This window comes from Orbicella faveolata, unplaced genomic scaffold, assembly GCF_042242905.1.
Source record: "Orbicella faveolata isolate gen_17 unplaced genomic scaffold, um_ofav_v1 contig_12, whole genome shotgun sequence".
Classification (NCBI taxonomy): domain Eukaryota; kingdom Metazoa; phylum Cnidaria; class Anthozoa; order Scleractinia; family Merulinidae; genus Orbicella; species Orbicella faveolata.
In genome coordinates this window covers 29,963,007-29,987,556 of record NW_028301539.1, presented here as the reverse complement: position 1 = coordinate 29,987,556, position 24,550 = coordinate 29,963,007, and the positions used below count along the sequence as shown (strand labels likewise).

Here is a 24,550-nt window from a genome sequence, read left to right as displayed (position 1 = left end):
TAAATATCATCTGATTGTGATACTGACGCATTATGACCGGGAGGAAAGGAATCAAGGAGGTCCAAACCAAAGGAACGGCTCCCGCTGCTGGAGGATTCTCCGTATTTCAGCTTCTCATATTTTTAATCGCCACTTCATCTATGGCAATGAACTTTGCCATGCTTTATGGACTTATTCCGATAAAAGGTAAATTTCTGATTGATGTTTTAGATACTTAGAGTACTTCTAAACTGTGTGAAATTTGACGAGTTAACTTAATTGTAGATTCTCTTTCAATACCCGTAGTAAATATATCGATCTTAGCTCAATTCATGGCCAGGAAAGGTCAAAAATCCTGTGATTAATCTCTAAGCGTACATTTTTTAATCGAAAACGTGCGGATCAAACATACCTCCAAATATCTTGATTCCACCTTCTCTGAAATAACTGTTTATGTGTTTTTATGTTTTCTTAGGATGCGAGGGTCCTCCTGGAAAAACAGGCGAAAGAGGTAATAAGTCATGCATGCTTACTGCTTGTAATGGTAGCTCCAATATACACAGACGTTAAGTTGAATAAGATACCCAAGATTACTTAGCATTCATTAATAAGGGTTTAGGTGCTTGAATGCATTAACGAAGAAATTGGTTTTACTCTTTTGTTTCACTTATTTCAGGTCCAGCCGGTCCGCAAGGCGACACCGGAGTAGCCGGTGAGCAGTTTCAATTTCTCTCCTTTTGTTTGTGCAGTTGATATATACAAGAGCTCTTTCCTTTTAACAATGTTGACATAGCCATATCGAATTTTTTGTTTCGGGATATATGGTAACGTTTTCATTTTTGTTCGTCGTTCGTCAGTAGGCAAAAGGCTGTAATAATTTGATCTAAGTTTGTTGGTTGGAAATGGACTAGACGCAATCGACTGCCCATATGACGAAGCTTATGTCGTGACATGTCACGTTCGAGGACATCGCTGAAAATGAATCGAAATGATATGATACCCTTTTGATACAATTGGATATTAGAATATGCAGCAAATAGTTTTTACCTAGTTTCTTTTTAAAATCTATCAGCATTCACGATTATAATTTTTAGACTAAGCCTTGAGAGACACTACACATGTAAGCGTCGTAATAATTCTTTTTGTCACCAATTTCTGTTGACGTGGCACTGCCGTTGCGTCTGTGGAACGCGTTCTGTTTAATTAAATGACTATTATATTTTAAATAGACTAAACATTGCCACAGAAACTAATCAAGGTGGAATATTAATTTACAAGGATATAAGGCTTTTTTGAATAATGATGTATGATATATGTTTGTAAAACTTGGCTAAATATTGGCACGGCTTACATGTAGATCGAAATGAATTAATATTACAGAACTGACTAAGTGAGGTGTTTCAATGAAGCATCATAAAGCACTTTTCACTGCCCAATATTTTCAATTATTGTAATTTACTTTAAACTAAAATTTAAATATTTTTCATTAAATTTAAATATTTTCATTATCATGGATATATTTTCTTTATTTAAAGGATCAAGTTAAAATTATTAAATATTGTTATAAATTATAATTATGGTAAAATACTAATTTTAATTTGACTAATTTTCTCACTTTACCTATGCCTCCCAGAGTCCATTTAAACTGTACTGTATTCTGCAGAGCTAAACCCATAATAATATGAAATTAGCCAATAAGAATACAGTTGGATCCCTTATTTCGAATTCCCCGTTATTTCGAACTCAAAACATCTCTCTTCCGGGACTTGCCCTTCAGTCACTTTCTATCTCTTATTTCAAACTACCACTATTTCAAACTATTTTTCGTTTCCCCTGAGAGTTCGAAATAGCTGGGTTCAACTGTACGTAAAATGTTAAATTATTATTATTATTATTATTATTATTATAATGATATTATTATTATTAATTTTTTTTTTTTTCATGGATTCTGTATATATTACATCACAATCACAGAATACTCACGTTACAAAACTTACAATTTACGACACAATACTAAAATCGACTTATACTTTGCTTAATTCTGAGTTTAAAACGTTAGATTATTGCAAAACTTGACACTGATGATCCAGTGGAACCATTATGCAGGTGTACCTGGGAAAGGAGGCCCAATGGGCCCTCAAGGAAATCCGGGTGAGAAAGGTGACCAGGGAATCCCAGGGATACAAGGCCCCCAGGGGATAAAAGGACCCCAGGGGGATGAAGGGAAGCAAGGTAACTGCACTAATAACTAATTTGTAAAACTTTAAAAATCAATGTCTAAACCATAAAAAGGTTCCTAATACTGCTTATAAATAAAACAATATGTTACCATGTTGAAAACAGTCGAGGAGTGGGGACAACCACATTCCCAAGGTCTCTCTTCTTTGGCAGGAAGAAGGGAGGCCCTGGGAATGAGGTTGGGGTGGGGAGGGGACAATCATCAGGATAAATTTGAGATTGCAGAATTCAAAGCAGGAGCAGAATCCATTTCAATGGATAAATCATATTGCCACCATGATACAGATATCCAAGCCACTGTTCGGATAAATATAAATCAAAACTGCCACTCTTATATCAGGCATTTATTGGTATCTGCAGCAAATAGTTGAAAAATTCACTGGAATAATCTATTACAGATTTAGACCAGTGTCTTTCTAAGTTTCCTTGATGACCAGCAGGGATCAAAGAAAAAAGATTTCTCAGGTTGCCACTCAGGCAAGTTGGCTCAGTCATAAAATTTAGTTTAGCTAAAGGGCCTTTCTCAGTTGCCCTTCATTGTCTACCATAGCATCTCAAGTGAAAAACCAAAAATGTTTCTTGCCCTAAGTAAAATCCACTGATGGTGACAGAAAAATCCTTAGTCCTAGCTATTTCATCAGACAGACTTTCCTTGCACGTTGATGACCACTAAGGAGTCTGAAGGTTTGGTTGAAATAAGCTCAAAAATGGTTAATTGTTTATGAATGTTGTACTGGATATTGTTGCACGTCCATATTAGGTATACCTGGCAAAAATGGCGAAAGAGGTCTGCCTGGTAGTCCTGGGATAAAAGGAGACACAGGGAAACCAGGCAAAAATGGGGAACCGGGTGCTGATGGGTTACAAGGTACTTCTGTCATTTAAAAATGTAAATTTTAATATTAATAACTAATATATAAATAAAGAATTTAACATATTTAAAGAATGAAATTTTAATATGAATCATTGACTCTTAAATTTGTAAGCCTTAAAATACATGTAACAATATGTTGATTTACTTTTTGACTTAATAATCTTAACATCCCCTAATAATATTGATAAGAATCAATTGAAAAATGTAAACTAAGGCCTGGTTGAGACGTTAAAAAGTGTTACCAGATTAGTCTGTTTGGTGCCAAAGATGAAAAACTGTGCTTTATGATCAAGTATGATAACTGTAACACACATAAATAAATAACAGTACACACATCAATAATCTAGGAACATTCCAATCTTAGAGACCCAGGAGGAGGAGGTAGTCACATTAGGTGAAAGTCAAATGAGTGGAAGCCATAAATTTTCGTTCCAGATGCTTTTGCTGGTTTGACATTCTCCTGACCGTACATTCATACCCAAATGGTTACCAAGGGAGGCAGAAAACATAAAATTATTCATTAAGGATTGTTTACACTTGAACACATTGTAGATTTTGCAGTATTCAGATACAATGTTCTTGTTTTTAAATTCAGATTAAAAATCTCCAAGGACACAAACAAACCAGCACTCTTTTAATTTCAGATTCACCCACTAGTGTGTGCTGTAAATGCAAAACAAACCCAGCATCAAAACATCCTAAATTTGCCATGAATCTAAGCATACTAGTAATAATTGTTACTAAGAGTACTAAGTGGAACACTATGGAGAGCACTTGGTGGTTTTTTTTTTTTTCTTTTTATAGAACAGGGCCGATAAGCTCATAGAATGCTACTGACAGGAACAGGGCTGATAGGCTCATTAAAGCACCTTGTCTTCCTCTTGACATGTCACCAAGACTTCCGTTACCTGGATGAATACTTCACCAATAGACCATTTACGGTTGTCTGCTCAGTGACCTGGCCTTTGGATGGCAGCAAGGCTGGAGTTGACCTTGTTTTGATACAGACCTCGCTGCTTTTGTCATGTAAATGCACCTAGTTAGCATCGGAACAACTTGTTTTACACAACAAAAGTAAGGTCTGTATCAAAACAAGGTCAACTCCTGCCTCGCTGCCATTGAAAGGCCAGGTCACTGATCAGGCAACTGTAAAATGGCTAAAAGCATGGACTACATGGCAAAATAAACCATATACCATATGCCCTTGTTACTGTGGCAGCTACACAAACATCCAGAAATCCAGAAATCTCCATGGGACATGATTGTAATGGCTGCCTTGTAACCCTTGACAGCAATTTATAAGCATTAGCCTAGTCTCAGAAAATCTGTACCTATCCACATAGATGGAATTAAGAAGTGATGTTCCCTACCAAGAGGTCATCATGTGATGATGGTTAACATGTCCCCTGGGACATTTTGGGATTTGATTTTAGGTGCACCTGGCATAAATGGTGAGACAGGCCCTCAAGGGCTCCCAGGTGAGAAAGGAGAAACAGGAGCCACTGGAGGAAAAGGCCCTCAGGGTGAAAAAGGGCCCAAAGGGGACCTGGGTGAAAAAGGTACCTGATCATGATGTGTGCTAACATGTCTTTTGTAAAAAATCTGAAATTAAATTAAATTTTATAAATTCTCATTATGTTAAACTGGAACACTTAACAAATTGTTAACTTGAAGGTACATGTAAATTTCTTTTTTTAAAACCTCCTTATATTAAATAAATGTGATATAATTAATTTCTTTTGTTTTTTAAAAATGTAACAACGAATTACTAAATGTTACCTAAATTGATGTTTGATAAAATACTGAATAAAAGATTAAAACAAAAAGGTTTTTTCTAAAATAGCTTCAAGGATCATGTAGACTTCTTAGCCAAGGTCTTCTGTGGGATAGGTTGGTACGTTTATTTTTGATCAGACAATGTTTGAACAGAAATGTGACAAGGTTCTTAGCTTAATATTTTCATTAATAATAATTAACTTCATTTTACTTGGTACATATTATTTTCTTGTCCCAGCCTAATTTTTTGAATGGGACAACCCAGGCAATCAAATGCTTGTACTGCCAGAAATGCTAAATGCTGAATGATGTAAATTTATAATGTTCTTTGACCAGGTCAGACAGGCCTAGCTGGCCCAACTGGTCCCCAGGGGGAGAGGGGTAAGTACTATGTCAAAACTTGTTGACAAGCCATGTGCCTTATAAATACCTACATTGTAACAGCAGGAATACGGCGTATCTGCAAGAAAATCTACTGAATGTTTCTGGAATTTTCATAAATATAATCCAACAGTTTTAGAGAAAATACCTAGTTCATTTAGCAGTACAAACAGACTCCATGGCAAAAGTATTTTCAAATTTCTTTCAGAAGTGAAGTTTTCTCCCTTGACAGCAGCAGCTTTTTCCAGTAGCACCTTTACTTTATTTTTTGTTGTGGGTAATGAGAGATTAATTACACAACCAAAAATGTTTAGTAAAAGTGCCATGAACACATAATAGAAAAAAAATCCCAAAGAAAAGCACAATTCTGATTGGGTGCTGATGTATTTTTCGCAGGTGAAACTGGTCCAGAAGGACCACAGGGAAGCCAGGGTCCACAGGGACCTCAAGGTATGTTCTTGAATATTTAGGTTCGCACACACTAGGGGACATGTTACATGAAGTAGGGACATCTTACAGCAACAGTTTCCCTTATGTGACTTGCTCATTTTTACAAAACTTTATGTTGCAGGGACAAACTTTTGTCCCCACAGCATGTTACATGAAATTAAGCTGGCTTGAATTTTGTGTCATGATGCAGGGGACAAAGTGACCTTAATTTTCAGTGTAGCATTTTGTGCACTGCTCTTCAAAACTGTCCTTGCTACAACATTATAGTAATAAACCAATATCTGTTTTGTGTACACCAGCTTGTACCATCCCTACAAAATGTATCCTATGCATACACACGAAGGAGCTAGCCACCGCCTTATGTCCCTGTAACATGTGTGCTAGTGCGTGCCTACTTTTATTGCTGTATCTTAAGCAAAACAGGAACTTTTAAGTTGTGATGCTTTTATACTGGGCTGTGTTTTTCTTCCTGCCCAATACCCCCAGGGGGTTGTGGCTTAAAGTCCAGAGATGTGAGACTGTCTATTATTTCACTGTCAGTGTTTCCAGATTTGATCCTTGTTATTTTATTTTTCTTTTCAATTTATTTCATTTAAGGACCTCCAGGCGAGAGAGGACAGGATGGAGCAAATGGAGAGACTGGTAACGAGAACAATGCTTGATTCTTGCCCAAGAAAGCTTCCCCTTTAATTATGTTATTCACAACCTCCTCCTTTCCATTAGACATACTTTTTAAAAGTTTGTTGGCATTACCTAAGGGATAGGCTCAATTTCCATGGCTCTCTCGAGTATGGTTTATGTTCTTCCCCCAGAAGAGATTTTTTTTTGCTCCCTTCAAACTTTTTTTTTCCTTCAGGAAAGGAGTGCAGGCTCCTTTCCCAAACGGCAGCTTGTAATTGTCGCGGCCCAAAGGGTCACTCTGACAACAGTTTATTGCCAAAATGTTTGTTGGTCATTAACAATTAGCTATTGAGTAGAATTTTTTCAAAACAAAGTTATTAATTATTGCTAATTTAGAATTTATTTTTAGGACCTCAAGGGCCTGCCGGACCCCAGGGAGAACGGGGACCCCCAGGAGAAACAGGCCCCCAGGGGGAACAGGGAATAGCAGGACCCCCTGGGGAAGTGCCTGTACCACCTGTTCAACCAGGAGGACAATGACATGATGATCAGCTTTAGAACATTCTGTAAGTGAATTTTATTGTTCAGTCCAATTAGGCTTGGTTCTTTTAAATGCTGGATAGTGCTATCTATTGGTTGACCAACCACTAGTTAGTGTTTTTGAAATAGAGTTAATCATTAACTTCTAAAGTTGGATTAGCATAATTTCTCATTTGGTGTCTATTTATTACTTAAATTCATTCATTATGATAAGATCTTCAAAGAAGTGTTGTAAAAAATATTCCATAACCAGTGGGGAAAATCTAGATGTTGAGTAGCTCTGTAGAAGGTTGACCTCTGTTTTGCTGTTTTTCTTTTGCAGGACAAATTTCCTGTTTACCTTCATGACTTGAATATTGAATACAGACACAGTATTATCACTGTAACTTCTCATCTTCGCAAAGTTTCCTCTTGTTACTACTGAATGACAAAAGCCACAGTATAGGAATGGTTCATATTCAGCGGAAGGCTTGAAAAAATTTGCTTAACACTCTTCCTTAGTGTATGCTTTTATTATTCCAGAATCTGTGATTTTGGGTCATAGTGTTTTTTTTATTTTATAATGAACGATTTGTCAGTTCGGAGCGTCATTCTATTTACGAAACTTGTATTTTGTTTCTAGATTGAAATTCGCTGTTTTAAATTATGATATATTGTTAGACGTGTATTTTCAATTTCTTTTAGTTCAAATGACTTTTCAAGTCTAGACTTTCAATAAACAGTTGTTATAGGTTTGATAATTTAACCGTTTTTGAACAAAAATACAAAATTCAGTGTTGGACGATGCTTCAAATATTTGCGAGTCAAGGGTTGCAGTGCAACGAATAGTGTGTTTAAGGCAGCGTCCACACTAAGCCGGAGAAATATGAAAACGCAGCTTTATTTCTACGGTTAGGTCTACCGTCCAAACTTAATCCGTCACGAAAACTGAGCTTTTCGAAAACGCTCTGCAAACCCGAGGAATTTGAAAACGCTGACTTTGTGTTTTCGTGTGGACGGAAAACATTTTGAAAACCGAGCTTTTCGAAAACGATGACGTCACGATAATCATGTGAGTTCCCTCAACGCGTTTTCTTCAAACATAAATTCAAAATCGGTGATTGTTGGGTTTTTAAATTCCTTTGGGGTAGTGTAAACAGGTTCCACGAGGGTCTGAATGGGGGTTGGTTAGTTTCCCAGCTTTCAGTTAAAGCTTCAGCCCAATTCTCGGCTAACAGTAAATTTTGCAGATCTCAGATCTGACAGATCTCGCCAATCAGTTAAAAGAGTTAAAAAAAACCGCGTCATTTCTCTGCTGATAGTTCGAATTTTGACCAAACCCCACGGAGATCCTCTATAAATATTTTCAATTAATAAATAAAGTAGGAATGAATTGGAGATATCTATAATCAAATAACTCAATCCACAGTGACTTTTCTCACTGGGAAAATGATGTTGGCAAGATTTCAACATGAAAACATCGTCCAAGCGTTGATTTTGTACTTTTAGATTTTAATCGATGTAACAAAGTAATTTGGGGGTATTTTCTATAAGGTATTATAAAGCCATCTAGTTTCCTGGAAAATATTTTAATACTACATTTTGTATTAACCGATGTAGGGATATCGTTTTTCCAGCGTTTTGGCTTCTTGAAGCTGTTATCGTCAAGTCAGTGAAAACTGACTGAATATATCAGTTCATCCCAGAGGAAAGGTGGATTTTACTGTTGCGTTAAGATCGAGGGGGGAACCTAGTAAAATAAATAAAGCAAACAATTTTCTTCATTGTTTTGTTCACTGTCTGGGAAATCTTCTTGAGTATAAAACTATTGTGCCGTGGTCTTGCATGCGCAAGACAAGGCAAGCATTTTCTGCTACTGAATGAACACAGCGTAGACTGTCAGGGCGGTACTTGGGTGCCTTTCGTCCGTTGGAGCGGGGTACGCGTAGGATCATGGACCTGTTGCACTTCAAATTGACAAATTAACGTCAGTTTTTCATGTGTCTGTCCTGTTATTGATCATGAATTTCGTCATAACATTGTCAAAGTAGCTGTGGATCCATAGACCGGGATGCTCTTCGTCTCACGGGAATAAATCAGGGATTCTGGTCTCTCTTAGGGTGTTCATGACGAAAAGCCACTATTTGTAGCTGTCAAAGTATCTTTTAGGGTGCAATCTCGAGTCCGGTCTACTAGCGCGGGCTCCTTTCCTAAACAGCGGCTGTAGACTACGAGTACCTCTTTCCGTCGTGTGTGACGCGAAAGAAAGCCGCGAGAAGAAAATGGCCACGCCAACTCCTGTGGGCGAGAGGCCAGTATTTTCTCGCGGTTTTCTTTGTGCGTCTCGCACAACGAACTAAGCGAAAGAGGGACTACTCGTAGTCTACGGTGGCTGGGGTCCGGCGGCTGGTAATCGCTCGAGCCTGTTTCGTTCCAAGTGAGTGTCTTTTAGGGATCAAATAAAGCTCGAGCCAAGCCCCGACTGGTCTCCTTTAGGGGTTTAGTTCAACTTTTCCGACGAGCATCTTCGACCTTTTCATATGGGAGTCCCTGCCGGGGTGTTTAATTCCATTTGTCCTGTTTTCTTTCGTTTGGATTTCCAGTCCTCCTCTTCCATTCCCACTGCAAGTTTGGCTTGGTGACCTGGCCAATTTTAAAACAAGATGGCGGCAATGGAGGCCCTTGCGAGTGCTTATGGCAATGATAGCGATTCTGAAGGAAATGAAAGCCCAGAAGAAGAAGTTACACCAGATCATACGGCACATCTCAAGTCTGGAGTTTCCATATCACAACTCCAGTCCAAAATCCAGCTTAGAAGTGCACCAACAGTCACTGCAAAGGTTGGTGTTCCAGTTGTGTTTTTGTGGAGTGTCAGCTAAGTTATTCATTTTTTTAAACTAGTTTTCTTTGTTTAATTTAAGTGTAAGCATGGGCAATGATCAAGGTTTGTAGGAATGCTAGGGTGATCCGATTTATAATTCTGTACTACACTTGGGGTTATCTTGTGATATGCTTCAATGTTCAACGTAAAATCCCCCACCAGGAGGGAAATAGCTCCAGTTCTTCTGTTTCTGACCCTCGTTTTTTCAATTAATATCATTTTTGAGAGCTCTGCTTTAGGTACTTGAGAGCCTTAAAGAAATAAAAAACAACAGCCTTGTGCCATGGCGGAGCTTCTAGCGCTGTAGGTTGCTTGCACTTGTGAGATCTTGTTTAGTTCTTCTAAGCCTTGCACAGTTTTTCAAGTCTGTCACTGTCTTACAACTTCCATTGCTTTCTTGATTCACAGGAGGATGTTGGTGTCATTCGGCAGGTTGATCCCACAACAAAGGAGGTCACTTATAATCCAAGATATGAGGAAATGTTTTCTTCTGAGGTTAAAAAATGCTTTATTGATTGCCACTTTTCTCATATACACCAATATGCACTCACTGACTCACCTGAGCTCCAATATATCACAAATTTATGGTTTAAAAAACTATAAAAAATGACTATTTTAGCTACAGTATTAGGAATGTTCAAATTCAACTCTGGAAGTTTCTAAATAATAATATTATACTGGTACTATGGAATGATCACAATAAGTCGGCAATCATAACATTGCATACTTTTTCAACATAGCCAATTGTATATTACAGATCCTTTCCTTCTAAGCCTAGGCTTTGATTTATTAATATTATTAACAACTCATGAACCCTGAATAAAATATCAAAAAATATATTTTATTAACCATTTGAACCTTTTTCTGTTTTATCAACAGGTTGGACCATCAAATCCCTTTAAAACAAAACAACAGAAAGCATCAAAAAATACACTAGCTGGTAATAAATTATTTTAACATGTTTTGGCTTGTTGTCGTAGAAGTAACAATATGTTAACATGAACTTCACAAATTGAGAAAAAACAACAGTTATATTTTTCCCATAGAAAACCGTTGTTTTTCTTTAATTCCTGAATTGGAAGACAAGAGAAAAGGGGCTCATAGTGTAACTATTTGTTTGTTATAATTATAATGATTAGCCTGAGGAGATGCAGGGGTGGATCCAGGGTTTTTCAAAAAGAGGAGGGTGGGGGCAGTTGCTGGTACCTTGGGATTGCAGATTCAGTGAGGCATGCCCCCCAAATGTTACAATTTAAGAATTGGCCACCCAGCCACTTAGCCACCCAATTCATCCCCCTCTCCCGCACTGAATGTGTCCCTGATATAATCAAAAGAATTTAGGGGAAAGAAAGTGACCTGGGAGAACACACTTTTCTCTTTGGCTGTCTAGCAAGGCATTTCTGGATGTGTGGGTTTAAGGCAGAATTAAGTTTTGCAATTATTGTTTCTAATTAATACACTTGGCAGACATGGGATGTTGATTTGTGTAATTACTTATTTTGGTTACAGGGTATGTTGAGCCTGCTCATATGAGCGACTTTACTTTTGAAACCCAAAGGAGAACTTTTACAAGTTATGGTATGTAGAAATTTTGAAATTTAGACTTTCTCTTAATTTATTACTGCTTTATCAGTATGTTTTTCTTTTGTTTTGTTTTTGTCCAAACAGGTTATGCTTTGGATCCCAGTGTTCAAGGGATAGACAGTCCTGGTGGTGACAGGTTTGATTTTATACTTACACTGTGATTACATTGTGATTGTAAAATGTTCAAGGAACTGTGCACACTATGATTGATCAGTTGAGTTCATTACAGCTCAATAAGCATGCAATAATGCTTGAAACCTAAGTCACAAATATTTTGAGCATCTACAATTTTGTGAACATGTTAAGACTTGTTCCTTGTGCATTGTTAAGCTATACGAGAGATGAGATTTTAGGAACACAAGAGAGTTGAGTTCTATTTACTTTTGGAGAGTTCAATGTGCTCATTTTAATAACAGTTGTGTTGAAAAAATGGTGTGTTCTATTTGGTTTGTAAATATATATATTTTTTTGTTGGAAAAAGGCTTGTTGGTGATAAAGAAAAAGCAGAGGAAAGGAAAGGTACTAATGATTTAAATGAGGTTAGATGAAAAGAAAATCGTTTTCACTTTGTCTTGTTTTTTTGTGCAGTGGTTTAGCCAACTTGTGAATCACTAGTGAACAGAAGGGTAATTTTTGTGCAAAAACATGTGTGAATTTTTAGTCAAGCTGAAGTTTTTGCATGTCATCTAAATCTTAAAAAAATGCAGAAAAGCTACTTTCTGAATTTCAGATGATTAAGTATAAAAAGTGAAAAACGTTAAGTACCAAAATCTGATAAAAGTTTAGAGATTGTTCGCATCAAACTTTACAATGTATGCTTAACCCCAAGCCTTAAGTCTCTGTTTTAGATGAGAAGAAATTAACAGTTTTATACCCAGTGGTTGATTATATATTAAAATGTTATTCTGACTTCTGACTGTTCAATGAATGTGTATCAAGCAATATTCCTTAGCTGATGATTTGCTGTATTCTCCTTTCCTGTCTCTTTATAAATGTATTGGTATTGAAAGGAGAAAGTAATTGATTGTGTTTGGCATAGGTGTGACCATATTCGAAGTAGCAGAAGCCAGAGCAGGTGACAAGAGGAAGCGAGAAAAACCCGGTGACCCAGGAGATATTGAAGGATACAAAGGTGAAGTCAGTAGAGAAACATAAATGTAATCTATATATATCTGTTAGTGGCACAATCTACTTGGAAAAAACTCTTTGCTCTCCCATCATGAGTCAAACTGGTGGCCTTTTCGCATGGGTCAGATAGTCCAGGACTGAGCTACAGGAGACTTGCAGGACCATACAGCTTGGTTCAAATGTCCCTAACGGTCCACATAAGTTGCTAAGATTACAAACAAAAAGTCATGTAGTTCAGGGGTTTCATTAGGGCTGGGCATTGAGCAAATTGACCAGGTGTAAAGATGATTTTGCCTGCCTAGTTTGACCATCTTTAGGAAAGTTTTTCTTATGAAGAAATTCAGTTCAAATAGTTTTGCCTGCCTGTGAAAACAAGTTGTCCTCCCGTTGAAAAATAATGTTAATGAAACCCCTGATTAGTTGGTGAATAAGTATGTTTGGAAATGGAGGATGGCTTGTGCTATGCTAATGTATTTGTTATTACAATTTTTTATTAACTGCGATAATTTTTAGACCCCTTGCTGTTGGTTTAATAAACATTTGGCCGGTCAGAGAGGCAAGAACTGCCCAGGCAATCTCTCAGCATGTAGATGCTTTGTCTTCTGAAATATATACTATTGTGTGTTTTAAGCCATATGGAATGTTTTGTCTTTGCATCTACTGTAGCTCAACCAAGCTACTAATGTCTACTTTTAGGTCCTTGGGCAACATATGTCGATGAAGCAAAAGTGGCTAAACCTTCTGAGGTAAGATGATCGGGAAAATTGATAGTTTGCATTAAATGTAAAATATATCATGTAATAGTAATGATTAGACTTGGCACTTTGTTTGAATCTACTTCTGAAGGAACAAGCAGCTAAACTGGAAGAGTTTGAGATGACAAAACAAAAGAGAAGTAAGAAAGAGGAACAGAGTGTTGAAGAAAAGACCACTTTACATGGTAAGAGAGCAGGAACTGTGGTAGTCCACCATTTACCCAAACATTCCGGAAATTTTGGTCAGAATGTAAATGGTAACTAAATCCAATTTATGGCTCGACTGACTGGCAAATTTTCAAAATGAATGGAACGTCTTGAAAGGTAATCCAAAATTTCTAACCAAAATTTCCGACTGGAAAAAGTGCTTATCATTTATTCTTCACTGCCATCTTAGAATTAGGATCCGGTTGCACTCGTTCTAGTCTCTTTTGGTAAATTAGGTTTTTTTGAGTACATCATAAATGGCCAATCTAATCCACCAGGCAATTTTGCTTACCATTTGCGCAAACCATTGACGAACCAGTTTCTTCATGTAAATGGTAAACAATCCTTGACTCAATGCATTGTACATGTACTGTTTTGAAACATGAAGAACATTATTTTAGTAAAATGAGAAGATTCCTTTCATCTCTGTGTATTTGCTGTCTATCTCATTAGTTTTAATACAAGTTTTTCCCCTTTCCTGTTTATTTTTCCAGTTCAAGATTCAACGGATTACCAAGGTCGATCTTACCTTCACATTCCAAAAGATATTGATATTAAACTGGACACTGACCAGCCACCCGAACGATGTTACTTGCCGAAGAAACATATTCACACTTGGTGAGTAAAATATGTGTATGTCAGTGTCTTATTTTATAGCTCTTACCCAATCACATTATGATCCTGACTATTTTTTCTGAGGTTTAAAAGTTACATTAAACCAAGGTTATTTGGCATAATGGAAACTAAAGTTTTTATATTGCCAGAGAGCAATTTTCATTTGTTTTATTTTTTTTAGAAGAATTGAAATAGGCTGTGCTGGATTTTTTCTAACTTGACTCAGGCTGTGTTATAAATAAACATTCTTTACAATCTTGTGCTGTTTCATTTGTTAGGACTGGCCACACAAAGGGTGTTTCATCAATCAGATTCTTTCCAACATCAGCCCATCTGTTGTTGTCTTGTAGCATGGACTGTAAGATCAAGGTAAATGTGAACGTCAAGAGATATCTTTTGTTCCAAAGATACCTACAATTGTAGCCCAGTAGAGGCCATGTACTGGACTGTTCACATGCTTGTTGAATGCATAAAACTGACTACTAGAGAACTCCATGGGAGCATAAGGGTGTGTGGGGCAGATGACACCATTCCCTGCCATTCCCATAGTCAGTGCAATCGCTTCGCATGCTTCACTCGTGACTCTTGTCGCATTCATTCTTCACAGTGAGACAATACGTAGGCTGGGAAAAGTCAAATATATTAGCTCTACTTTTTTCGTTCTTAGTTTTCTGATGGCATAGCTCCAGTCTACAGTAAACTTATTTTGCACTTAAGTTTGGCTTGGTCTGTTTACAGTTCCACGTAAAATTGTTTTAGTTGCTCTTGAATTTAACAAATTCAAAGTAATGCATATAATGGTAATGTTATTTTAAATTTTATTTCAGCTGTGGGAAGTTTATGGCAAAAGACGGTGTCTTCGGACTTTCATGGGTATGTGTACAATACAGTACAAGACGCTCTCAAAATATTTTATAAAATAACTGTGCTACTACATGCTCCGATTGGTCGATAGGTGTGTTTAGCTGAGAGTATGTAAACACGGTCGTGACGTTTTAGATTCGCGCGTATTTTTGAGAAACATTTTATAAAAGCAGTAGAGTTCGTGTTCACATGGCCTCGTCTAAACACTCGGGGGACTGGGAGAATTCTCGAAAGTTATGTAAACCCTTGACCGCGTTTCGGGTTTGTATAATGGTCTCGAATTCCCCCAACCCCTCTCGTGTTGAGATGAGGCTGTGTAAACACGGGAAAAGTACTCTATTGTTTATTAATCAGCCAGGTCACGAGTATGTGACAACTTTAATTCATAGATAGTAATTTAAGTATGTGTTCTTTTGATTAATGATCCTAGGTCACAGTAAAGCTGTACGTGACATCTCTTTTAACAACACCGGAGCACAGTTCCTTAGTGCTGCTTATGACAGATATGTCAAGCTTTGGGACACAGAAACAGGTTGGCTGTTTCGAGAACTTTTTGTGCCGTAAAATTAATTAACAAGTCTGTTTTCCGTTCCTTGGAATTCGTCCGAATTAATTTAATGACTTATGTCTTCCAGGGGAATGCATTGGTCGTTTCACCAACCGTAAAATTCCATATTGTGTCAAGTTCAATCCAGATGAGGTAATTACAAGCGTTAGGTTTTCTTGAAGTAGTTTTCTAGTAGCTGTTTACATTTAAGTCAGAGCAATAGCCACGGACCACGACCAATCTGAATCAGAATTTGAAGTACAACAACGTTTTACTTTGTGCCAAGCGGAACTTAGGCTCAATTATCAGTCGCTGTTCGGGAAAGGAGCCCGCGCTCCTCCGCCAGACACGAGAGAGCAGCGGAAATCGAGCCTAAGCGAAACTGAAATCTTGTAACCTGTGCGAAGCGCGGGAAAGCTGTGTTGAGTGCGGGAAACCTTAAACCTGTGGTAAGCTCTGATTTTGCATCTGATTTGGTGAGCCTAGAAGCTTCTGCTGAGACGCGTAATGTTACTCTAAACGGTTCTTTGTTCACATTTTCGAATAGAAACCTTTTTTTAGTATCAAAGTCAACATGCTCTGTTTTGTCTTTTTTTTGAAGGACAAGCAGCATCTGTTTGTTTGCGGTACATCAGACAAGAAAATATTAACGGTAAGATTGAAAGACTTCCTTCCTTATTGCCACCATTTGTACACTAGGTCAGTAGCCCAACCTCCTACACGTTAGTCAAGCCACTGACAGAACCCGTGACAGAGATATAGCTTTCTGAACTGAAAAAAACGTAATGTAAGCAACACGGAAATAAACCGGAGCAAACTAACAGAACATAACAGTTCGAGTTTGGGTCAAGTCTCAGATGCCTGTCAGGCTTGACATGTAGCAACCTCTGTGAATATAATTATCGGGTCGGGGAATTCTTGTGAGTGATTTGAAGTTTTCTGTGATTTCAGTGGGACACGAGAGCGAACGAGATAGTTCAGGAATATGACAGGTAAGGCATAACCCAAAACTATAACAAGTTTTACTGTGATACGAAACTTTGCACCTGGTGTGACAGAGCTATCTTAGCTAACTCTGATGTGAGTTTCTGTTGAAAATACCATCCCGTTTCAGGCATCTTGGTGCAGTGAACACGATAACATTTGTGGATCAAAACAGAAGATTTGTGACCACTTCAGATGACAAAAGCATCAGAGTGTGGGAGTGGTGAGTTCATTAAAATCATTCACTGCAAACAGTCTGTCTTTCTCTCTCACACACTGTGCTTAAGCCTAGTTCACACTAGCGACTTAACAACATGAACATAACAGCATAAGAATGACGCTATGTCGTCATGTTTCACTTTGCAGTGTGAACATCCGGACATAATGGCATACTAGCAACATAACAGCATAAACATAACGACAAAAGGAAAAGACAGGGATCTATTCCTTGTCCTAATGTCGATGTTCACATTACCGACGTAAACGATTACGTCGTTATGTCACTATTGTAAACCTGGTCTTAGTCTAGTGATACTAGTGTCAAATGCTACAGATACTGAGGAGAAACTGTAATGGATAGTATGTCTCAGCCAACACGTTAAGTTCGATTTTTCTCTTGGGGTGTAGAAGGGACTTGTTACTTGTTACCCAGGGCGAGATTTCTCCAGTAGTACGACTGAACTTGCACCTTTTACCGTTGTATTCTTCTAAGAACCCACCCCATTCCTCCAGACACAGTTTTGTTACCTTTTTGTCCCGTTTCTTTCGAGGAAAACAATTCATCCATAACTCATCTAGTTGTTTGCTTTTTTAGGGACATACCCGTGGATTTCAAGTATATCGCCGAACCCAGTATGCACTCCATGCCCGCTGTAGCTCTTCATCCTAACAGTAAGTTCTTCCTAACTGCGTGTATTCAGTCGTTATTTATCTGAATTTTGGCCGAGAAGGGATTGGACGTGTGCGTTCCGTTAGTACGAGGTATGATGGGAAGGAAAGAGCTTGCATTACTCATACCCAATCTTTTCTCAACCGATCAGTACCTGAAGTGCAAGTGTGAGGTAAATACAAAGTGTAAACAGTAACATTTTTGTGAAGTATATATGAAATAATTCATATTTGAACTGCGGTTGTAGATGAAAGTGAAGAATGATCATCGCAGTAAATTTTCCAATTTGCTTCTTCTTTCCAATTAATTGGAAAATTTACTGCGATGATCATTCTTCACTTTCAGTAACATTTTTGTTTTCTCTTCAGACAAGTGGATGGCATGTCAATCCATGGACAATCAAATTATGATATTCGGGGTCCTCAACCGTTTTCGTCAAAACCGAAAGAAAACGTTCAAGGGCCACATGGTAAGGCGCCAGGCATAAGTGTCATTTAAGTTATCTCAGACTATTTCTCCTTTGCTTCCCTTGTGATAGGCAAAGGAGAGAGAGCCTGGGATCGAGGTTGTCGTATATAGTGTTTTCACAAGTCACTTTGTCCCAAAACAATGAAACAGCGACCATGTTCGTGTCCCAAACCAATCTTGGTAGTCGAACACTTTTCTTAGGAAAACACTTTCTTTCGTCCCAGTAAATTTGCACGGCTGCTGGCCACGTGAGTGAAAACGCTTTATAGCTTCTTAGTACTTAGATTGCAATCTACTTTGCACCGTTTTGTGACGTATTTCAATGTTTTTTTTTCCTGTAGGTGGCAGGCTATGCTTGCCAGTTAAATTTCTCTCCGGATGGGAGGTAAGGACACCAACAAAATCCAAGTTTCTTCAATGTGTATATTTATGTTTCTGATAGTGTATATCTTGAGCCGACTACGGTGATGTTAATTATTTTATTTTCGTATGGTGAGTTTTATAATCACTTTTCACCATGTGTTGTTGTTTTAGTTACCTTATTTCCGGCGATGCAGATGGCAAACTTTGCATCTGGGACTGGAAATCTACAAAACTCTACAGGTAAAATATCTGTTTTTACTTTGGCGTTTTTTACTGAACGATTTTCTTTATCGGTGTTTGCCATGTATTGTTCTGCCCGAAAGAAGAGAGTGATTTGTTCTTTTTCACACCGAACTTTGCTCGCGTGGTCTGTTTGTCGAAGCTCTGCCGCTTATAGTTCGCTTAGCTTCTTTGTGCAAACTAAACGAAACAAATAGAGATTTCTGCGCTAGTAACGGTAACTGATAATTTGAAACATAAATAAAAACGTACTTGAATTGCGAGGGAAGTATATATTTAAGACATTGGAGATTGTCGAAGTTATGTATGTATGACAAAAAAGCAGTATCAAAAGTAAACCCGAAAAAAATTAGACTTAGACGGGATTCGAACCCATGACCTCTGAGATACCGGTGAGCTATCAACTGAGCTATCAAGCCAACTGGGGGCTCGTAATATCTCCTAGATGGTGAAGGAATGCTGGTGAAGGAATGCTAGTGACTATATGATTTTGAAACATCATGTGTTTGAAGGGCGAGATTTCTATGCAGGCTAATCTAACCATGATAAAAAATCGAAACGTGTCGGGCGTTTTCCTCCCTTTCTGCATCAACTACTCACGTTATAACTCGCTTGTCCTCCCGCAGCAAGTTCAAGGCGCATGACGCAGTATGTATCAGTTGCCTGTGGCATCCTCACGAAACATCCAAGGTGGTGACCTGTGGCTGGGATGGACTTATCAAGTACTGGGACTGAGTGACACCAGCTCCCTCGAGCCAAAGCGATCACTTTGAGCGCTTGCGAACCCTGGGGCAAAAGGAAACTTATGGAAAAATATAAACGACAAGAACTTTTGCCCTTTGAATCTTCGTTTACAACCTACGAAACAATCAAATTGGAGTTACAGGCTGCATGGTTCTTCGCATATCAAGTCAAAATCAAAATGAATGCCCACTTGATTGATTTAAGTTCTTGCTTTCAAGTGACTTTTGCGTTAAGTCTGTGGGAATTCACCGCTCAGAGAAGCTAGAAGGGAGAGAAACACTCAAATGGAAAATTGTAGCACTTCAAGAGGTTCCCTGAAATCTTTAAAAAACGTTTCCAGAATTTTGGGGTTGATGGAACACTCAGCTCAGTGAAATAACTTCACAGTGTCCTATTTTTACCAATTTTCTGTTGTTTATAAAATTAATGTACAATTCTTTAAGTATAAGACTATGGGGGAAGCTTGCGTATTTTGTAGAGTATAAGCTCGTAGGAAATTGTGACATATTTGTTGTTTTAGACTTAAATAAGTGTAAGGAAAGAAATAATTATGTAATACAGTTTTTCAACCGTCACTGGAAACTGCGCTTCAGCTGAGGCTCGAAATTATTAATTTTGCGCCTCGCCATTCAACTAATAAAGGTACACTCATTTTTTTATAAGAATAGTGTTTTTCTGTTCCAGGCTGAATATTCTTATTTTTCTGCCGATTTTAGGCTGAAAATATTCTTGTGAATTTTCTTAGATTATGGTAATACAAGGTGGACTATGCTGACACAATGTCAGATTATCAGTCCTTTCATGACTTTGATGGCGTTGAAGTAATTTTGGAGCCAGGCTGCAGGCAATAAAACTTGATATGACACACATAACTTCTTGCAGAAGTGTTGGCAGTATCGAACATACAACTAGTGCTGTTTTTGTTGTTTTTGGGCCGATTTTGCCGTTTAGGGAAGGAATGATTTTTATACGGTTTAGTTAAAAACATATAATTGTATTGTATTTACAAATTTTCAATACACGAAATTGTATTCTTTTCAAACTCTCAGCCTCGGGTTTATTCTTAAAATATTCTTAAAATGTCGCAAATTTCAGGCTCGTTATTCTTATAAAGTATATTGTTATGAACAAAACGTGTAGGCACATTAACAGGTTGAAAATCAAATATGCTAATCGCAGTTGAAAAACCATTAAAGAGACCAGAGCTCAGTGGAAATTACTTAATATTTTTTCGTCGCTAGACCGTTCCAAACTTAACAGCTTGACTTCAAATTTACTAAAGTTGAAACCAGACAATATACTCAATAAATTCAATCAAATGATCTTTGCATTTGTACATTTGTAAGACAGAATATCGGTCAAGGTTACTATCTAAGGTGATCTTAATTTAGCCTGAAAGCTTCCCTGCAAATTTGCTTTAGGTGCGACATGATTTTCTTCAACTTCCTGTAATGTTTTGTGCACGACTTACTTAAAATTGCACATCGTAAGAAAATCTCGTTTTACTTTAGTTCTGTGACTAAACCCGTGATAGTTTAGGCTTGGAAAAATATCGACGGAGCTCTCTCTCTAGTACTGCCAGGTTTATGCTGTTTCTAGTTTACTCAGAAAAACCGCTGTTTTTCAAGATACCTTTTGAATGGGTTCAATTTTGCAAAACCTTTTGCTTGGTAGAATACTGTTGGCCTCTCGGCGACGTCGCAACACGCAAAAAAAGAAAACAAATGATAACGCGGGGTTCAATGCAAAATGAAATTCTTTCAGTAATGCATTACTGAGTTTATATGATCGTGCTTTTTATTGATTATAATTGCTGACTGATTAGAGAAACGTATTAGAAATTGGTCAACAACTAGATCGCAAACGAACCGCGATAGACTTAGATTTGATATAAAACAGCTACTGTAAAAGTAAAATGAAACTTTACAGGAGGAATAGGAAATCAGCATCCTGTGTAGCAGTCGATAACTGAACTTGTAATAATTTGCAATTTGGTTGGATTTTAATGGATGGAAGGATTATCTGGTTTAAAAGCTCATGCATATTTCTAGATACAAACAAACATTCAACCTCGAATTGGAAAAAAGCGCGAACAACCGTTTATTTAGGAACAAAAAAATAACGATGAGGTTTTAGATAAAGGCATTTTGGGTGCGCTCGATTAACCACACGCACACAAAAAATGACTTCGCTCGTCAAATATAATCTGCAGGCTCCATATTGACTGCAAATTAATGATGGCCAATAATTGCAACGCGCCTTGTTCATCAAGGTAGAATATCTGCCACATTTAGGACTGTTCCATTAATCCGTGTTTCAATATCGTTTGAATCTACAGGATCTTAATTTGAATACATCACGTAGGCTGAATTTCAGTCTACGTATCACGCCTGCTGTTTTGCGCAAACGGATCCGAAATGTATAGATCTCACTGTGCACGGAGAAAACGACGTTAATAACAAAGAAATATAGTTTTTTTCTTTTTTTATTATTCATACTTAGCAGTTCCGCAGAAGCGAAAATCCTTTAAAGTGAGAACGAGGTTAGATGAATAATCTAGATGACTCGGAAGAAAAGTCCTTTGGGGAAAACAATTTGTTAGTTGCCTTCTGGGCGAGCTGTCAATTTTGGATTGAATTGAGGAAACCGAATGACTCTATCCCAATAGCTCACCCTTGCCTAGTAATTAATTTGTAAGGAAATGCAGAATTTTTACTTAAAATCTGAATTCGTCAGTAAACGTCTGCTTCCGCTGATGTTTTCATGCTGTGTTACGTACCCTTTGTTGCGAGCGTCATGGAGAAACAGAAGCTAAACAACGGTTGTCTTGAAAACCCATCCGCAGCTAATATTGTTTAATTTTATGCCCATTGAGATGTCAATTATCCTCTAGCGGAAAGCTATAAAATCAAACACAACACGTCGCAGATGATAATCTATTCTACCCTTGACTTACTTGTCTCTTATTCGCTGCCGTTAAAACAAATAAACTCGCGACTGACATACAGCTGGGCTCGTGGCAAAACTATCGTAGTGAACATGGCGGCTGCAATTTACACACAACATCATCGATTGTTCCCAGAAAATATCGAATTGAACGTCGGTGGAAAGTTCTACTCCACATCAGTGCTCACGTTAACAAGGGAACCCGATTCGCTTCTTGGGCGAATTTTCAGCGGGAAGCAGCATGTGGAAAAGGACCAATCCGGGAAATATTTCATAGACCGCGATGGCTCTCTATTTCGTTACATTCTGGACTTTCTCCGAACAAAAAGATTGCACCTCCCAGACGATTTCCACGAGATTGGAAGGCTCAAAACAGAAGCGGAGTTTTTTGGAATAAAAGCACTAGAACAGCAACTTGACCTGTACTGGAAAGCGCGGGAAAGAGCAGCCACGATTGTGAGCGATCGGTTTGGTTACATCACGCTACACATACGCGGTACATACACGTTTGGTCGCTCCGGTCAGGCAGACGTGAATTTTCGCAAGCTACAAAGAATTGTAGTCTGCGGAAGAGTAACTCTGTGCCGTGAAGTGTTTGGAGAAACCCTCAATGAGACAAGGGATCCTAACCCGGAGGGGAACAGGTACACAAACAGATTTTATCTGAAGCATAATTATATCGAGAGAGCGTTCCAGCGACTGCAAGATTGCCACTTCGAGCTCGTTTCGAGCAGTGGAGGAAAGAGTGGTAATATTACGGACAGCACAAAAAGCGATGAAGATAAATGGGACCATTTTACTATTCACGTTTTCCTGCGGCGCTAGAAAGTGGAAATCTCAAATACATTCACTTGACAAAAACGTTAGAATAGTTTGAACAAAGGAGAAGAGAAAAGTAATTTATATGAGAATATTTATCTATCGATCGTTCATTTTATTGATGAAAGAAAATGTAACCGTTTGAATGAACTTTAAAACATATCTTCTTAGCTTTTCGCAGACAAATAGAGTGAGTTTTGGTGTTTCGGAAACATTTAAAAGAGTAGATAACCGAAATTGCCCGATGTTTTAAATTTTGTTTGAGACAGATACGTGAAAGCTGTGTTAATTTTCAAATACTCCTTATCCAGGCGTTTTCATTAAGTGAAAGTCAACATACGAGTCCTGCGACCCGAAATTTCACCTGCAAAAAAGCTGTCGGCTTGTTAAAACTGAAATTGTACTAGATTTCCCTCGTCGATCAGTTAAGTAGATGGTAAACACTTAATATAGATCGGACGTTACTAATGACACCATGAAAATAGCGGCTATACAAGACCAAACAAGTGCCATTAGCGAACAATTTATAATCGAGTTTCCTTGTTATTGAAGAAGAAAAACCTCGGGCCTTGTATCTTGCGAAAAATGGTGGATTTTGGACCTTCGATTCGCACAAAAATTGGCGAGCGATTTTTTTTTTTTTTTTCCAGCGGGTTAAATTGACTAAATTGACAAGAGTCGATAAAATATGAAACGAGTGAAGCGAGGAATAGACTTCTTGGGGTTTCTAGTCAATGAGAACTATTTCCCTGCATAATCGTACCAAATTTTACAATAAATTAGCATTGACAGTGAAAGATCTAACAATCCGACCACCAGAACAGACTATTTTCATGCAAAAGTGGAATTTTCCGAACCTCTAAGGGAAACGAAAATAGGTTTGAAAAATGGGATAGTTCGAGAAATCTGGGGTGAAAAAACAGTGTTCGACTAAGGGGAGGAAAACTTCTTTTGGTTTGAGTATTCTATTGTATGACATTTTCGACAAAACAGAAAGGACGGACATATTGGGAATCATCTATATTTTCCCTTGTGTTTTATTCAACGTTCTTGCATATTGTGAGAAAAGCGCACATTTTAATTTCATAACAATTGCTTCGGCTGCAAAAAGAGAAAGTTTTTCCAACATGCTTTTTCACTGTTACAATAACTCCTACTCGAGTTTATTATATTGAGAAAAATAATTTCCTCCACTTCACCCTCAGGTCAGTAAACATAACCCGCAGGTGGTTTTTTTCTTAACATGCTGGAATAGTGCGCGAGACAATATTGAATGCGGTTCCAGTCAGTGGTCATTTGTAGACCCATTGTGTGGGAGAAAGGGAAATGAGACCATCAATTTTCTGGCATATATTTGAAACATTTAGTCTCGGTGTGAATATTAGTTTTCATCCAACCTTTTTTCCCTCATTGGCGTTAGCCTGTTGTTCATGCAGATTATTAGTTCACGAGATTTCCGAGGTAGACTGACGACGAGTCCCTCCCGGTGACAGTGGATTTGGACCGACACACCTACAAACCTACACAAACGAGGCAGTAGAGCAGCGTCCACACTACGCCGGAGAAATTTGAAAACGCAGCTCTATATCTACGGTTAGGCCTACCGTCCAAACTAATCCGTCGCGAAAACGGAGCTTTTCTAAAACGCTCTTCAAACCGGAGGAATTTGAAAATGCCG

The 24,550-nt window shown here is 38.0% G+C and overlaps 2 protein-coding genes and 1 pseudogene across 3 annotated transcripts; all 3 read left to right on the top strand.

The window, feature by feature from the left end:
* Positions 1-32: 32 nt before the first annotated feature.
* LOC110060406 (uncharacterized) lies at positions 33-8,622 on the top strand. 2 transcript variants are annotated; one of them, XM_020767175.2, is made up of 11 exons: positions 33-186; positions 455-490; positions 656-691; positions 2,086-2,211; positions 2,978-3,085; positions 4,525-4,650; positions 5,204-5,248; positions 5,645-5,698; positions 6,296-6,340; positions 6,729-6,885; positions 7,182-8,622. In XM_020767175.2, exons 1-10 carry the CDS (start codon positions 33-35, stop codon positions 6,857-6,859), a joined length of 861 nt encoding a protein of 286 aa, XP_020622834.2. In that variant the 3' UTR covers positions 6,860-6,885; positions 7,182-8,622. The 2 variants fall into 2 exon arrangements, with proteins under 2 accessions (XP_020622834.2, XP_089139375.1); XM_089283249.1 differs by lacking the exons at positions 2,086-2,211; positions 2,978-3,085.
* Positions 8,623-9,447: 825 nt separating this feature from the next.
* LOC110060431 (pre-mRNA-processing factor 17-like) lies at positions 9,448-20,323 on the top strand. Its single transcript, XM_089283242.1, has 22 exons — positions 9,448-9,678; positions 10,128-10,214; positions 10,599-10,659; positions 11,229-11,297; positions 11,388-11,439; positions 11,785-11,822; positions 12,343-12,435; positions 13,128-13,177; positions 13,278-13,371; positions 13,888-14,011; positions 14,287-14,377; positions 14,836-14,881; positions 15,303-15,404; positions 15,508-15,572; positions 16,021-16,071; positions 16,371-16,411; positions 16,534-16,626; positions 17,218-17,294; positions 17,661-17,761; positions 18,102-18,145; positions 18,295-18,363; positions 18,990-20,323. Exons 1-22 carry the CDS (start codon positions 9,502-9,504, stop codon positions 19,096-19,098), a joined length of 1,734 nt encoding a protein of 577 aa, XP_089139368.1. The 5' UTR covers positions 9,448-9,501; the 3' UTR covers positions 19,099-20,323.
* A 1,700-nt stretch (positions 20,324-22,023) lies between these two features.
* On the top strand, positions 22,024-23,669 carry LOC149117483 (BTB/POZ domain-containing protein KCTD16 pseudogene; annotated as a pseudogene).
* Positions 23,670-24,550: the final 881 nt, after the last annotated feature.

Bases quoted from the DNA above. Each gene is read 5' to 3' on its own strand.
- LOC110060431 (XM_089283242.1), top strand. From the start codon at position 9,502: ATGGCGGCAATGGAGGCCCTTGCGAGTGCTTATGGCAATGATAGCGAT. The intron at 11,298-11,387 runs GTATGTAGAAAT...TTGTCCAAACAG, and splicing joins GAGAACTTTTACAAGTTATG to GTTATGCTTTGGATCCCAGT. The intron at 17,762-18,101 runs GTAAGGCGCCAG...TTTTTCCTGTAG, and splicing joins AAACGTTCAAGGGCCACATG to GTGGCAGGCTATGCTTGCCA.
- LOC110060406 (XM_020767175.2), top strand. From the start codon at position 33: ATGACCGGGAGGAAAGGAATCAAGGAGGTCCAAACCAAAGGAACGGCT. The intron at 692-2,085 runs GTGAGCAGTTTC...ACCATTATGCAG, and splicing joins AGGCGACACCGGAGTAGCCG to GTGTACCTGGGAAAGGAGGC. The intron at 5,249-5,644 runs GTAAGTACTATG...TATTTTTCGCAG, and splicing joins TGGTCCCCAGGGGGAGAGGG to GTGAAACTGGTCCAGAAGGA.